This window comes from Peromyscus californicus, unplaced genomic scaffold (genome assembly GCF_007827085.1).
Source record: "Peromyscus californicus insignis strain IS unplaced genomic scaffold, ASM782708v3 Scaffold_7__1_contigs__length_154581171, whole genome shotgun sequence".
Taxonomy (NCBI): Eukaryota; Metazoa; Chordata; class Mammalia; order Rodentia; family Cricetidae; genus Peromyscus; species Peromyscus californicus.
Genome location: NW_026294595.1, coordinates 37,567,149 through 37,584,663, shown reverse-complemented (window position 1 = coordinate 37,584,663; position 17,515 = coordinate 37,567,149). Strand labels below are relative to the sequence as shown.

At 41.6% G+C, this 17,515-nt stretch overlaps 1 protein-coding gene across 2 annotated transcripts in view; it reads left to right on the top strand.

Annotated features, from left to right (window-relative positions):
• Ly75 (lymphocyte antigen 75) overlaps window positions 1-17,515 on the top strand; it is a 132,339-nt gene that overhangs the window by 104,998 nt on the left and 9,826 nt on the right. For both annotated transcript variants that reach the window (XM_052724695.1, XM_052724694.1), the window contains one exon: window positions 7,865-7,975. In XM_052724695.1, the coding sequence (XP_052580655.1) occupies window positions 7,865-7,975 (111 nt within the window). The remainder of the gene's footprint in view (window positions 1-7,864; window positions 7,976-17,515) is intronic.

Sequence of the window (17,515 nt, the reverse complement as noted above, 5' to 3'; positions counted from 1 at the left end):
TTGCATCTTGTGTGTCTACAAATACAGCACCATATTGACAATAGCAAGTTCTACCGCCAGGTGATAGCCCGGCCCCTCCTGTACCATAATCTCCAGTACCCTTTCTGTATCTCTATGACTGAGCATAGCAGAACACTTCTCTAGGCAGCTCAGCTGCCCAGAATGGTTTTTGTTCAGGAACACTATTTCAAGTGAAAGTTCTTAAAATAGGTTTGCACTGTTAGACCCTGGTGCTCTCAAGGGGCAGAGTCTTGTTTTTAGGGCATCTTTCCTACTGTCTCCGTGAAAAGTGTGTGTATGGGAGGAGGGCTCTTGGATAACACTGAGCTCGTTAGCAGTTATGGATACTGTATCCCACCTGCCTTAGCCCCAACTTCTAAGCTCCCCCTTTCGTTACCAAACTGTACATTTTTCGTATTTTGGGGCTTCACTTCCTGCTCACTTGCACTGGAAATCTGGCCAAGAGCAATTAGTAGTATCGCCGTGCCAAAACCTGAATGCCATGCAATCTTGAAATTGTCCCTACCAAACAAATCAGTCTCTGTTTCCTTAATTACCCCTAAGTCAAGCTTTCAGGACGGAGACAAAATGAAGCCAGTTTCTTTACCAGACTATAACTCTATTGTTCTCTTAAAGCACGTGATCACAGCCTTCCTGTCTGTACTTCCTTCATCATCCTCCCTCTGTCTGTACTTCCTTCATCATCCTCTCTCTCTCCCACCAGGATCGCCTCTTAAGCTCTGCTTAAACATTCCAGGACCTCTCTAGCCTCCAGCTCCAAATTCCACTTTTCCTCCTAAAAACCTAAGAAATACAATCAGTTTTCTCCCAGCAGCCCCCATGACCCCAATTCTCATTATCAATCTTATGTATTAGTTACTGTTCTCACAGCTGTGACCAAATACCTGATCAGAGAAAGTTAGGGGAGAATTGTTTGATGCACCATTTGAGAGGTTAGTCCAGCAGGGAAGGAAAGGCATGGTGGTAAGGATAGCTCATGGCTCCGGTAGCAGCAGTGTTTGGATGCTTGCTCATTTCTGTGGGCCAGAAAGCATACAGAGGACAGGAAAGGAAAGAGCCACACAAAACAATGCCACTTGCTTTAGGATTAAATGGCCAAACACATGAGTCCATAGGGGCCATTTCACTGATGTGGGATAATGCTCTTGTAAAATGATTTAATAAAACGCTGATTGGCCAGTAGCCAGGCAGGAAGTATGAGCAGGGTGAGAAACTAGGAGAACGCTGGGAAGAGGAAGGGCAGAGTCAGGAGACGCCAGCGAGCCACCCAAGGAGCAACATGTAATGGGACGCAGGTACAGCCACAGAACATGTGACGATACATAGATGAATAGTTATGGCGTAATTTAAAATAAGAGCTAGCTAGCAAAAAGGCTTGAGCCATGGCCATGCAGTTGTAATTAATATAAACCTCTGTGTGTTTACCTGGGGGGTGCGAATGGGAGAGATTTGTCCCGACCACCAGCAGGCCGAGACACAGTAAATCTTCCAACTACATTTCACATTCAAATCAAGACGTATAGGGACTCCTCAGCATTACTGTGGTGAGAAACTGAGGTCTCCAGTCCACATCAACTCACTGTTATAGAAATGTGCCTTCTTGGGACCAGTAGTCCAGCTGTAGTTGAGTGTTCGGATGACTGCTGCCTTAGCCAACACATTGACTGCATTTGCATAGGAAAACCCTCCAAACAACCCAAGTAAGCTGCTGCTTCCGGTTCTTAACCAGAGACACTGGATAAGATGCTGTTTCCTGCTTTAAGCTGGCCATTTGTTACACAGCAGTAGGTTGCTAATACACCACCTTAGATGTTTAGCCTCAATTTAACAGAATCTAAAATTACCCAGGACACGGGCCTCTGGGGATTATCTTGATTGCATTAATTGAGGTAGGAAGACTTACACCCATTGTGAGTGGCCCGGTTAGTTTCCACTGGGACTGTATAAGTAAAGAAAGGGCTGAGAAGTAGCATGCATTGGTGACTCTCTGCTTTCTGTGGATGCAGTGTAACTAGCTGCTTCTGCCTCAACTACCCCCACGATGAACTATACCTTTGAACTGAAAATAGACCCCTCCTGCCTTAGGTTGACTTTGTCAGAATATTTTTTTCACATCAACAGGAAAGGGAACTACGACACCATCTGATCTGTTATTTTACTTCTTTACTTTTGTGCGTCTGTCCCCACTAACTTACACCTGTAAGAAGACCGGGTTCTCCCTCTCTTTTGTTCACCATGGAATTCCCAAGCACCTAGATGGGTACTATTTTACAAAAAAAAAAAAAAAAAAAAAAAAAAAAGGCGCAGAGGATGGCCTAAGTAATAGACCAGAGATCCTGTCTGGGTCAGACTTTTCTCCACAACCTAGTTTGCTTGCCCAGAGCCGTGCACTCCCTCACCCTTATGCATGCTTCTCTGGGTTGTATTCCAGACAGCAGAGCACCTGTTACTGGTGATATAATTAGATTTAAGACCGGATCTCTGCTGACTTGCAGTTAATAATCAAACCTGAGAAATAGGTGGCCACAGTATAAAACAATACTGAATGTGTCCAAGACTTCGAATGGTCATATAGCCTCTTTTGAATGAGAATGGCTGCTATGGGTCCTTGTCGTTTGACATGGGGTCTTTTTAAGTAGCCCTGGCTGGCTAGGACTCACCAGACTTTGTAGCTGGAGTTTTTCTCTCTGGGTCCCGCCAAGCCCCAGCAGTCCCGTAGCCCACTTATAAAATAAACATACAGACGCTTATATTATTTAAACTGCTCAGCCATTAGCTCAGGCCTACCATTGTCTAGCTCTTACTCTTATACTCAACCCATTTCTGTTAATCTATATGTCGCCATGTGTTTCGTGGCTTTACCTGTACCTTACATCTTCCTTGTCATGGAGGCAGCTGGCAGTGTCTCCTTCTCTGCCTTCCTGTTCTCTCAATTCTCCTCTCTGTTAGTCCCACCTATACTTCCTGCCTGGCTACTGGCAATCAGTGTTTTATTTATTAAAATCAGAGCAACACATTTGACATACAGAGCATCCCACAGCAAGACTTCTTGTGTTTTGTGTGGTCTTATCTCTTAATACTGCTAAAAGAGCAATAATTTTGGAGGGAGACATTAGAACCATAGCATTCTCCAGTTCAACTCTTCCTAGTGTGAAGCATGTAGAACAGTGAGCCATGCAAAGAAGACTTGGAGAGACATTGCTTGTTATTGCCATGAAGCTGTGAACTAGAAGCTATCCACACATTCACCAAAGAAATAATGGAAAAATGCACACATTATATAACAAGGAGAAATAACAATCCATAGATACAAACTAAAAACAAGTGACTCTCATAAAAGTAATATTTATCAAAAGAAGCTAGACACAAGAGTACGTTGTGCCTGATTTCCTTACTGTAAAGTCCCAAAAAAGCAAGATTGACCTATGGTCTTCTAAGTTAGGGAAATGATTTCATTTTGGAAAGGGGTGGTAACCAAAAGAGGGCAATGTTCTGTTTCTTCATTTTTCTGATGGCTGTGTGGGTGTGTTCCGTTTTTGGAAGTTTACCAAGTTATGGCTTGTGCTTTTTTGTATATGCTGTGTTCGATGACAAATTAATTTTTTTAAAAAATGTACCAGTAAGGTGATAGCATTGGCAGTAAGGTCGATTTGCTTAAATTTGGAGATATGAGACACTATGGAGTTTCAGGAAGGAGCAGATGAACTCAAGGCAAAGCATTTGAAGAAGATGGAAATAAATTGGTATGTGAAGGTGAAGAAGAAGATTTATTCACTCAGTCAAGTATTTTATTTTTTTAATAATTTATTTTTATTTTATTTGCATTGGTGTTTTGCTGCATGTACATAGATTGTGTGAGGGTGTCAGATCTTGGAGTTACAGACAGCTGTGAGCTACCATGTGGGTGCTGGGACTTGAACCCAGGTGCTCTGGAAGAACAGTCAGTGCTCTTAACCACTGAACCATCTCTCCAGTCCCTCAGTCAAGTATTTTAAATCCTTACTGTAGGTCCCTAACCAGGGGAGGAAGACAACAAAAGTGATTGGGGTTGATAAAAGCTACATAGTCTGGGAATCTTGCCTCATTATGCTGTGTGGTTTGCATGCCTTATCTAATGTTAACAATAATAATCTGTCTTAGTTAGGGTTTCTGTTGCTGTGAAGAGACACCATGACCACAGCAACTTTTATAAAGGAAAAACATTTAATTGGGCCTGGCTTACAGTTCAGAAATTTAGTCCATTATTGTCATGGTGGGAAGCATGGTGTCATGCAGGCAGACATGGTGCTGGAGAGGTAGATAAGAGTTCTACATCCAGATCCAAAGGCATTAGGATGAGAGACCCTGGGCCTAGCTTGAGCATCTCAGACCTCAAAACCCAACCCCAGTGATACACTACCTCCAACAAGACCACATCTACTCCAACAAGGCCACACCTCCTCATAGTGCCCCTTCCTATTGGCCTATGGGGGTCATTTTCATTCAAACCACCACACCAACCAAGAAGACATCCATCCTTTTCATCCCCTAGAAAACACAGGAACCAAGATAAGCCATCTAGGAGGAAATCCTTCCTGTTCTGACATCTAATGCTTGCTCTTAATGCTCATTTGCATTGAGAGAAAGATCTGTGTGGTAAAATTGCAAGTGAAAGCTAGAAGAAACTCCAGTGCTGATATGTCAAAGAAGGTGATACAGGAAAAGGGTCTGGTCCTACCAGCATGAAAAGATAAGAAAAATGGTTCATGGCCTGGAAGTAGATTTAAAGACATAAAAGTCTTTCTTTTTAAAAAAGAGGCTAGATGTTCTGTAGAGGCCCATAAAGGTTTCCTAGTGAGAGCTGAGCTTGCTTCACCCAGCAGGGCAGCATTAGAGAATAGCTTGACCATGTGCGTGGTTACCAGGTGATCAGAAAGGGTCTGCACTTGGCTGTGCTAGGGGGAGGTCTTTTCCTCCACCCCTTGGCATTCCTATAAAAAGCCCTTTAGAAGAGACAGCAGGGGCTGGTGGATAAAGATCCAGGCCCTCCCGAGGCTGTCCTGTGTTTCTGTTTCTCTCCCCTCTATCCTTCTATCTAAATCTCTTATCCCTCTCTCCTCAAGCGTTCTCTGTCATAAAATGTGGGAGCCAGTCTCCCAGCTGGACTCCTACAACGTTCATAGGAGGCGCAGAGGCACAGGTGAAGCAAAGGTGGCTGATTGCTGCTTGCCAGGAAGAGAAGGCTCCTGACTGCCCCAGTACAGCCTTCCCTCTCAATGCCCTGTTTTCAGGTCCCCTCAACTTTCCTCCTGCATGTATCTGTCATCTCCAGTCCCTCAATCTTTCTGGATGTTATTGCTCATGCCACCATACTGTGTGATGCAAGTGTTTATAAAACAGTAGCAAAGGGGCTGGCAAGATGGCCCCGTGGGTAAAGAAAGGTACCTGCCACTGAGCGTGAAAACCCAATTTTGATACTAAGGACCCACATGGTGGAAGGAGAAAACTGACTCCTGCAAGTTGTCCTGTGACCTCCACTTATACATTTGTGGCATGCATGGATGTGTGCACATGTGTTTGAGCATACACACACACACACACACACACACACACACACACACACACACTGATAAAAAAAAATGTAGTTAATTTTTTTTAAAGATATCCAGGCATGGTAGCACACACCTTTAATCCCAGCACTCAAGAGACAGAGGCAGGAAGATCTATGAGTTCAACAGCCTGGTCTACAAAGTAATTCTCGGGCTACATAGTGAGACCCTGTCTTGAAAAACAAAAACAAAACAAAAAGAAACAAACAAACCCAATGAAATAGTGAAATAGTCATTAATTTGTTCTAGTTGACATATGAAAGGCCTGAATTAGTGGGTTGGTCCAATGTGAGTATGATATGGCGATCCATCCATCTTGTGGCTCAGTTGTCCTATGGTACTTTGGGCCACATGGTAGCTGATGCAGCCTAGCCAACAGGACAAGGAAAATTGTAGTTGAAAGTTTTCTCCATTCCTGCCTGGCCTCACAGTCCCACAGCCCCTTATAAAATAATCACTCAGAGGCTTAATATTATTTACAAACTATATGGCCTATAGCAAGCCTCTTGCTAGCTAGCTCTTATATCTTAAATTAACCCATTTCTGTTAATCTGTGTTTTGCACGTGTTCTGTGGCTTTACCGGTCTGCTGGCATGTTGTTCCTTGGGCAGCAGGCAGGTATCTCTTCAGACTCCACCTTTCTCTTTCCTGACTGTCTCCTTGGATTTCCCACCTGCCTCTAAGCTGCCTTGTCATAGGCCAAAGCAGCGTATTTATTAACCAATGGGAACAACATATATTCACAGCATACAGAAAGCCATCCCCCAGCAGAAAATAGGGTATGAGGAACACTTTTCCTTTCTTGACTGACTTCTGTTCACCCCTCATCCTCCAGAAAATTGGAAAATAATCTATTTTGGTGACAGTGTGCTCCATGCTGTCAGAGGCCAAGGTTAAGTACTAGGGGTAACTTATGTCATAGTTTGACCTCAGTAAGATCAAGAATGTTGAATTAATTGAGTGTACTGTAGCTGATTACTCAGCTCTGGTCTTTTTAGGGGTGCTTGCTTCTATTCCTCTATATTAAATTATAACACATACAGAACTTAAAAGTGGAACTATAGAGGTGAGATCTTGCTAATTTTATGTAAACTTACAGGAATATGTAAGCTTAATATTTTTTGTTCTTTTGTCCACTAAAATTAATAAATCCTCTTCTATTCCTCCTATTTGTTTCAGTGAAACCAAGTTCTTACAGGCGTATTTTTGCACATAATGCTAAGTGATGATCTTCTGGGTCCCAGGCTTAAAAGTTTTATATCTTCATAATGAACAAAAGAAACCCAGGTAGAGATAGGGATGTCCTTCCTAAATAGCAGGAGCAGAAAAATGTAAGGTTCAGCTTCATAGATCTATGGAATCTCTATTGATAAGATGCTAAATTAAGAACATACAGGACTGGCCGGGAGGTGGTGGCGCACGCCTTTAATCCCAGCACTCGGGAGGCAGAGCCAGGTGGATCTCTGTGAGTTCGAGGCCAGCCTGGACTACCAAGTGAGTTCCAGGAGAGGCGCAAAGCTACACAGAGAAACCCTGTCTCGAAAAACCAAAAAAAAAAAAAAAAAAAAAAAGAACATACAGGACTTGAAAAATATAGCTCAGTGGGAGAGCACACGACCAAGTATACATGAAGCCCTAAGTTCAAATCCCAAGCCTCTCACCACACACACCCAGCACCCACAGGAGGACAAAGAAAGGAAGAAAAGATGAACATCAGTCGTGTTTGCTTGTGCAATATCAATACTAAAATTTTCCTGAATATTCATAATCTAGATATTATCTTCTGTTCTTGCAAGTAGAATTTGAACAAAAGGATTTTGCAGAACTTTTAAGACTTTTAAAATTATATTTTATATATATATTGACATATTATATATAATATATATATATATATATATATATATATATATATATATATATATATATATTATATGACAAAGATAGCCCTCAGAGAGAAGCTTTAAATTCTGACTAGTTGATTTCCTTGGTAGTCTGTTGGCTTGGTGATGACACTTAATTTGCATGTCTGAATTGCTAAAGAATCAACACACTTGTAACTGCACTGTGAAGACAGAAGTGAATCATTGGCACATTTTTTTTTCTACATGTAAAATGGAAAAAAATATGAATTCCTTTTACACTGGTTGATTTCTTGTTTTACCAAGGGAAATGACTTGTGTGTACATGTGGACTTTTAATATTCAATATCCTTAGCATCAGGAACTCATATTAATATTCTTTTTTTCCCTACATAGACTGTCCTTCATCCACCTGGGTTCAGTTCCAAGGCAGCTGTTACATTTTTCTTCAAGTAACCACCAATGTGGAAAGCATAGAGGATGTCAGAAACCAGTGTACTGACCATGGTAAGGAGCTTTAAAAATAGTAGTGATCCTAATATCTTTTAACTGTGTTCCTAGAATTGATGTGCAGACAGTGGAATTGGCCATACACTTTCTCCCTGTTTGGAAAACAGTTGTTGGACAAGACTGCTCACATTGGAGTGACAGAACCGTAACCACACCAGTATCTATTCAGTGTGTGCGCTGTGAGAGTGCCATGTGAAAGACACTGACTCTTGGAGTCAGATAACCTAGAGCAGTGGTTCTCAACCTTCCTAACACTGTGACCCTAATCCCGTTCCTCATGTTGTAGTGACCCCCCCAACCGTAAAATTAGTTTTGTTGCTACTTCATAACTGTAATTTTGCTACTATTATGAATCATAATGTAAATATCTGCATTTTCTGATGGTCCTAGGTGACCCCTGTGAAAGGGTCCCTCAACCCCCAAAGGGGGTCCTACCCACAGGCTAAGAACCACCGGCCTAGAATAAGCGTGATCTCATCTGTTCACTTCTCTCCAACAGAAGACAGTCCTTAGTATTTATTGCACAGCCTGTCAAGTATGGTATGGGAAGAAATGAGGAACTTTTTCTTAAAGAATCTTTTACCTGAGTTTTACAAGTTACTTTTTAAGTTCTACTGGCCCAGAACAGCATGACAACCTTAAACAAATGTTATCAACCTATACCCATGTGTCATTTGGAACATTTACTGTGGGGGATGCATTGCTTTCCACATTTTTTTTCAACAATATTAGAGCTAATTTTGCGCTGCCTCTCTCTCTGTCTCTCTGTCTCTCTGTATCTGTCTGTCTGTCTCTCTGTCTGTCTCTCTCTCTGTGTCTGTCTCTGTCTCTGTCTCTGTCTCTCTCTCTCTCTCTCACACACACACACACACACACACACACACACACACACACACACACACACACTCTTTGGTCAGAGACATGGAATGGAGAGAGGAAATGGTTAAAATCAGAGCTATCCATTTAACTTCGCTTGTAAAAGTTGCTGACATGGAGAGTCCAAGGCATAATAAGATTGATTACACTTTTTAAATGTTTATTTACTTTCTGTGTATTAATATTTTGCCTGTATGTATGCATGTGCACCACATGTGTGCCCGGTGCCTGAGGAGGTCAGAAGCGGGTGTCAGATCCCCAGGAATTGGAGTTGCATATGGTTTATGAGCTACCATCTGGGTGCTGGGAATTGAACCCCAATCCTCTGCAAGAGCAGCAAGTGCTCTAACCCTTGAGCCTCCTCTCCAGCCCCTACATCGTTTTATTAAATGAAAGTTAAATTTAGACAGGCTGAGCACTCTGTATGCAGACAGACTGAGTGCATGGTTTTCAATGACCTCAAAGGCTATGATGAGCTTGGTTACAAAGCTGGGTGAAAATTCAGTTAGTGAAAGCAGACTACTTTAAAATGTATTTTCCGGAAAACTCATTCCCACACCGAACCATGCCTGGCACTGTGCTTAAGCACTTCAGTTTCCATGGCTTTACCTATCAGAACAAGCCTGTCGAGCTGTATATTAAATTCTCCTTTATCAAAACTCAATTCAGTTGTTTGTTCAAAATCACACAGATTGATGATAACAGAAGCCGAGATTTGGACCTAGGCCTGCCACTTGGGTTTGCCCACAAGTGCCCGTCTGTCCTTGCTGTCTGTCTCTGTCTCCATCTCTCTCTCTCGGGACTGTCCTCCCTTACCCAGGATCTGATAATGTGCACGACCGTCTTCAAAGACGCCTGCCAACAGTATGGTCCTTCCTGGTCACTCGCTTACGTCTTACAATCTTCTTGCCCTCCCTGTGATTCTTGGCTGGTCTTTGTGACTTGCTTGCTAAATTAAATGCAACTCACGTGACCTTCTGGGACACCTGTGGTCTAGACCCTTAAGAAGACTAGCAAATTTTCTGGAAGCCAAGAGAAGAAATTGATTCGAGAAAGAGGGAGTAATTAGCTGTGTTGGTGTTGCTAGCGGCTCAGCAGGGTGGGAATCAAGAGCTCATTTTTGGATGCACGAGTGTGGGTGTGTCTTAGGATTTACACAGAAATCTCTATGCACCTCAGAACAAATTCCGAACTGGAATAGATTCAAGAAAAAAAAAAAGCAGGAAGAAAGGCTGGGAGAGTGAGCGTAGGTGACTCGTCTCTTGGTGAAAAATCTAGAAGGACAGCAGCTCCTATAATACAGTTCTTAATGTTCACCTACAATTTACTCACAGTATCAACTCACTGTATATATATATATATATATATATATATATATATATATGGAATTCCTAAAAGCAGAGTTAATGCAAATTACCTTCTTTGTATTCCAATTTCATAATGTGTAACAAGCTAGAATTATTTTATAGAATAACAACAAACAAGAAGCCCACAAAGCCTGTAGCCAGCCGAGTTGTTTGTGTGTGATTGTGGGCAAATGCAGAAAACAGTCTCCCCTCCGGTGTGGTCCTCAGCTTCCCTCTTGTTTGACGGGGTCTCTGATTAGTCACTGCTTCATATGCCAGGCTGGCTAGGCTGCGAGCGTCCGGAGGGTTCCGTCTCTAGCTGCCTTCTAACCCTAGGCATGCTGTGGTTCTGTACATGTGTTATGATTATCGGTGTTAGTGAGGCCTGGGGATCTTGTGGGACAAGCACTTCACCCACAGAACCATCTCCTCAGCTCTGTGGTTCAAATGTAACAATTTACTATTTACACAGCCAGGTGTCACCCCTCCCTGTAGCAGGGACTCCAGACATGTGCCACACTCTCAGGAAATGCCTTAAAAAAAAAAAAAAAAAAAAAAAAAAGACTGATTTTCATTATGCACATTGTCCAGGCTGGCCTTAAACTCTTGCCTCAGTCTCCTGAGTAGATAGTATTACAGGCATTTGCCATAGGACCCCAGCAACATTTCTGTTGTTTTGAGGGTCCCCCTCACACCCTGGGTGTGAATATTGAGGCCAGGTCCTCAGGCATTCGGAGTACATGTGCTTCAGCTGTCTTACTGGTCTTCTTTGGTTAAAGGTGTGCTTGGTGTGACAGCTGATAAACTGGGCTTTTTGTCCCCAAAGACATGCTTCTGTTAAGACACATTCTTTAGTGAGATCTAGAACCATACAACCTTAAGGTGAAATAAGAGCTTGTGGCATCCGTCTTTAGTTATTTAAAGGTGCCCTTATTTCTGTGGTAGAACTGAAAATCCACTGGTTCATCTCATCCCACTTTTTTCTTGGTCAAATTCCCAACTCCATTCCTTAGAAATGCCCTGCCTACCTTTAATCCCATGTGGGAGGCAGAAGCAGGCAGATCTCTGTGAGTTCCAGGATAGCCAGAGTACATAGTGAAGGGGGGGTGGCGGGATGGGGAGAGGTAAGCAAGTATCTGGGTGTGGTGATGCTCGCCTATAATACCAGCACTTAGGAGGCAGAAGCAGGATGATCAGGGGTGCAAACCAGCTTGGCCTACACAGTGAAACACTGTTTCAAAAAAATAAGGGCTGGGGGCATACTTCAATGGTTGAAGCCCTTGCCTAGCATGAACAAGACCCTTGAGTTCAATCTGCAGGGCCACTGGGGGCAGGTGTTGAAAACATAGAAACAGAAGTGCACTGTGGTGGCTAATTGGGGTCATCAACTTGACTGGATTGAGGGATGCTTAGAGATTCGCTTGAATTCACCTGAGCTTACACTGTTCTCAGGCGTGTATTGGGCCTTTGGCCCCGGATGTGGGACCAGCGCTAACGGGTCTTTTCCTGTTCTAAGAGATCTTGGACTTAGCCACCATTAGCTTCCCTTGGCTCTCCAGTGTGCTAATGGCCATGGATGGAATTTCAAGCTCTTTGACCTTGCAAGCCTATGTAATAAATCCTCTCATAGAAAAAAATAAAATAAAAACTGCGATTTCTGAAAACCTACTAGTTCAACGTGTTGGAAGACTATAAAATTATGCGAAGTATATTTAATTAAAATCATATTCCTTGCAGAAGGAATAAATGAAAATATACTTTTATTGATTTTGTTGAAGCTCCAGAGTTCTGTGTGTTTTTGACAGGCTGTCATCGTGTACATAGGCTGGCCTGGAGTGTCTGATCCTTCTGTCTCTGCCTCTTGAGACCTGGGATTACAAGTGCATGCTGAGGCTGCCTGCCCACATTGCACATAAACATATTTATTTCCCCTTGGAAAGTTCGTAGCTGCTAACTGGTGTTGACTTGTTGGCTTTTGGCGAGACACACACACACACACACACACACACACACACACACACACACACACACACAATTTCTAGTATGCCTGTATGGGTTTATTTCAAGGCAACTTAGTAGAATAGTAATTTTTCAAGTCTTAAGAGAATTTTAAAATGAGGTTTCCTTGAAAACCATCTTCAGTCTCTGTTTTAGAACAGTCTATCTGGAAAGCCCAGGCTGGCCTCCTGCTCCCTTTCTCTCCTGCCTGTGCCTCCCAGTTGTTGGGGTTACAGGTATGCACAACCATGCCGCATGGCTTCCTCTTTCTCAACAATTTATAGTGGTTATGTTTAGATGTAAACATAGATTTCAATAGCGTAAACTATAGTGGAGGCTATGAGCCATGAAAAGACATGAGCTATATTAGTTAGCTCATTGCCAAGCCTTTTTCCCCATTTATTGAAAATACAGCCTTTAGAGTTATCAGATAAGCAATTGTTTATTGTACACAAGCAAAATTGGCCCCTGACTGGCTTCCTCTATGATGCAAATGTATTTTCTTGAGCAAATTCCGTAAAATTAAATTGAAAACATAGAACAGTTTTGTGGCCTGACTCCTGTTACTTGTTTAGAACTCTTGTTGGGCTTCTTGTTGAAGCAAAGAAAGGATTTGGGACTTTTTAAATTGAAAACTTTTAAATTTTAAAATGATAAGATGAAAAGGGAGATCATTGAATCTACTTTTTAAAAAGGAACTACTTGAGCCGGGCAGTGGTAGCGCACGCCTTTAATCCCAGCACTTGGGAGGCAGAGCCAGGCGGATCTCTGTGAGTTCGAGGCCAGCCTGGACTACCAAGTGAGTTCCAGGAAAGGCTTAAAGCTACACAGAGAAACCCTGTCTCGAAAAACCAAAAAAAAAAAATAAAAAATAAAAAATAAAAAAATAAAAAAAATAAAAAGGAACTACTTGTTTTAAATAGGATAAGTAATGAAAATTTTTGTCTGAATTTGTCAAATGTTAATGGACTGGACATTGTTATATATTAATGGAGATTTTTGTCTGAATCTGTCAAATGTTAATGGACTAGACATTGTTAATGTAATTCTTGACTGTATATATTGTATTATTGGATATAGTTTTTCTTGTATAAGCTTTTTTTAATTTTAGACAAAAAAGGGGGAAATGTGCTGATATTGTGTTCCCCAATATATTGTGTACCCTAGTAAACTTATCTGGGGTCAGAGAACAGAACAGCCACTAGATATAGAGGCCAGAAAATGGTGGCACACACGCCTTTAATCGTAGCATTCAGGAGGCAGGGATCTGTCTGGATCTCAGTGAGTTCAGAGCCACACTGGAAATAGCCAGGCATGGTGACACACGCCTTTAATCCCAGGAAGTGATGGCAGGAAGTAGAAAGATATATAAGGCATGAGAACCAGGAACTAGAGCCTGGTAAGCTTTTAGACTTTTAGCAGCAGTTTAGCTGAGATTCATTCCAGATGAGGACTCAGAGGATTCCAGTTTGAGGAAACAGGATCAGCTGAGAAGTTGGCAAGGTGCGGTTAGCTGTGACCTGTTCTGTCTCTCTGATCTTTCAGCATTCACCCTAATACCTGGCTGCGGGTTTGTTTTTATTAATAAGAACTTTTAAGATTTGTGCTACAGTCTTGTGTATAAATGATGTCTTTTTCTGAATTAAAAGTGTATTCATTTCAGGGTTATGGGTGTAGTGCAAGGTTTTAGGTTTAATCCCCAGCACCCACCCCACCTTAAAACATAAAGTCTTACTGATTTGATTTCTTAAAGCTCTTGTACATATCTAGTAATCCTATGTGTTTTTCTAATAATCTCACTTACTTCCCTCTACAAATCCCCATTTAACAGATGAATTAGAAAGCTGACAGTATTAGTATTCTTACTTTGGGCCATGGTGGTGTTTTGTTTAGGATCATAGGTCACTATGCTAATTTGGAAAAAAATACTGTAACATAAAAGTCATTTCTTAAACCTGTTATTGGGTTTATAGAAAGTAGGTAACGTTTATTTTTAGGGGACCCTAGAGAGCTATTTTTACAGTATTCCCAGAGCTTTGTGCTAATTTACTTTATTTTTGTTAGAATTATTCATGTAGAGAAATAAGTGAATAATAAAGCTGGTGAGATAGGTCAACAGGAAGAAGCACTTACTTACCATGTAGGCCTGACAACCTGAACTCAATCCTCAAAACTCACGGGTTTCACGGTGGAAGGAGACAATTCCAGAGTTGCCCCTACCTCCACATGTGTGCACATACGCTCAGAAAGATCTCTCTCTCCTGTTTGCACAATGATATCTTTCTCTCTGTCTGTTTGTCTCTGTCCCTCTTACACCACACACACACACACACACACACACACACACACACACACACACACACACACACACACAGTTAATTAAATAAAAAATGGTAGCCGGGCGGTGGTGGTGCACACCTTTAATCCCAACACTCGGGAGGCAGAGGCAGGTGGATCTCTGTGAGTTCGAGGCCAGCCTGGTCTACAAAGTGAGTTCCAGGAAAGGCGCAAAGCTACACAGAGAAACCCTGTCTCAAAAAACCAAAAAATAAAATAAAATAAAAAATGGTAGGCTGGACATGGTGGCACAAACCTTTAATCCCAGTACTCAGGAGGCAGAGGCAGATGGATCGCTGTGAGTTTGAGGTCAGCCTGATCTAAAAAAGCAAGTTCCAGGACAGCTAGGGCTGTTACACTGAGAAATCCCGTCTTGAAAAAAACAAAAACAAAAACAAAATAAATAAACAAACAAATAAATAAATAATGGTCAACACCTCAAACTAAGCTGAAGTCTGTAATATATGCTGTCTATTGTAACAAACGTTTTCAATTTGCTTTTTATGAGAAAAGAGCTGTGTCATTATTCAGAAAAAAAGAATAAAACTATCAGATTAAATCTCATTAGGTGGTATTACTAATAATGTGTTGTTAAATAATTTTGCCTGAGCACATATATTCCTTGGGGATTCAAGCTGTCCTTTAAGAAAATGAGAGTATATCTTATTTGCCACATACAATAATTTAGTCTCTATAGTACTTAATTAGATTATAGTGCTTAAAATATTTAAGTTCCATTGACTGCAGAAAGATCAAAGAAAAGGACGGAGGAAAAACCCTCATTTCTGGATACTGAAGAACCAGCCTGCTTCTATTTTAGGCTTAGAAGGCATCTTATAGTAAAGACAAACTAGGTTCATTCCTGTTTATGATTAAACCACTGTTTCTCAAGATCTGGGCTATGCCCCACCTGTAACCTTAACTACAAATGGTTCTGTACTGCCTGTTCCAGAAAATGGCAACCTTATCTTTGTTATTATAACCATCTTGCAACCCTACCTTTGTTTCTAAAGGTTGTTATGACTACCTGTTGTTATGAATACCTTGTCTTGACCACCTTGCAATCATGCCTTTATTTCAAGGGGGTCTAACTTGTTATGATTATGATCTGCTCATGTAACCCCATCTGTTTTTCCCACCCTACCCCCCCCTTAGGACCCCCCTATCCCTGAGTTCCTCATCTCCAATGCTGACCCCTCGAACCCTGCCTTAGGGGGAGGCAGCCCATGTACATGAATTAAAAAGCTTGCTTTAATCAATTTGGCCATGATGATTTAGATCAGTGGTCTGTTTCTTTCCCATCTTTGGGATTAACAATACCTCTTGTACTACCTAGGTTTATGTCAATTTGACACAAGCTAGAGTCATCGGAGAGGAGGGAGCCTCACTTGAGAACATGCCTCCGTAAGATCTGACTGTAAGGCATTTTCTTAACTAGCAATCAAATGGGGAGGGGCCCACTGATTGTGGGCAGTGCCATCCCTGGGCTAGTGGTCCTGGGTTCTATTTTTTTTTTTAAAAAAAGCAGGCTGAATAAGCCATGAGGAGCAAGCCAGTAAGCAGCATCTCTCCATGGCCTCAGCATCAGCTTCTGCCTCCAGATTCCTGCCCTGCTTGAGTTCCTGTCTTGACTTCCTTCGATGATGGACAGTGATAGGGAAGTGTAAGCCAAATAAACGCTTTCCTCCCCAACTTGCTTTTTGGCTATAGTGTCTCATTGTAGTAATGGAAACCCTAACTAAGACAATTCTATATGTTAAGTATTTCTCCTGAGGATTTTCCTCGAACAGCAGTTTGGTTGCACTCCACCATTAAGTACTAGAGTAGATTTTTAAAAGTACAAACGGCATTTAATAGACAGGAGGTGGTATCATCAGCTGGCACTGATTAAAAAAAAACCCAATTTTTTGTAGGTTGCTTTTATAACATTTATTAAAATATTGCTATGGGTTAATAGAAATAGCAAAGAACCAAAGAATTAAAGTGCAAGCAATGTAAAATCCCAACTAAAATCCAGAAGTGTCTAATGTATTCATTCAGTAGCTTAACTAAAAACCAAAGAAAGACCCAATACTCAACATAATAAAGTACTCCAAAAACAGCTGGCAATTTTATAAAAACTGTTGATTTCATATTTCAATTTTTATCAGTCAAAAAAGCTTTTTTGAATGTTATGTACATATAAAACATAAATATATGAACATCAATGTATATATAAAAGATATAAAAATACATTGTAAACTTGTAACAATAGCTGAATAAACTTGTAATATAGACAATAGGTGGGACACTGTGGTGGTTTGAATGAGAATGGCTGCCATAGGCTCATAGGTTTCACTAAGTGGTTCCCAGTTAGAAATATTAGGAGGTGTGGCTTTGTAGGAAGAGATGTGTCACTAGGGGGTGGGCTTTGAGGTTTCAAAAGCCCATTCCATTCCCAGTCAGCTTTCTCTGCCTCTTGCTTGTAGATCAAGACATAAGCTCTCAACTACTCCTCCAGCACCATGCCTGCCATGCCTGTCCCCTCCCCCCACCCCCACCCCTCCACCGCCATGATTGTCACAGACTCTAACCCTCAGAACCATGAACCCCAAATTGAATGCTTTCTTTCATAAGTTGCCTTGTCCATGGTGTTTTGTGACAAAGATTGAAAAGTAAGAAGTTTCCACTCCCTGGCTGCCACAGCTTGTGGTCATATCGTCATGCAAAATACACTTAGTCCAACTTCCAAAGCCCCCAAAGTTTTTTTACAGTCTCAACATGCTTTTGAAGTCCAAAGTCTATTCTGAAACTCAGGAAAATCTCTTAATTGTAAGCCCCTGTAAAATCAAAAGGCAAATTACATACCTCCTACATACAATGGCACAGATATGTATTATCATTCCAAAAGGGAGGAATGGGGCACACTGAGGAAAGAGTGGGCCAAAGTAGGACCAAAAGCAAGCAGGGCAGACTCCAAATCCTGTAGTTCCCTGTCTGA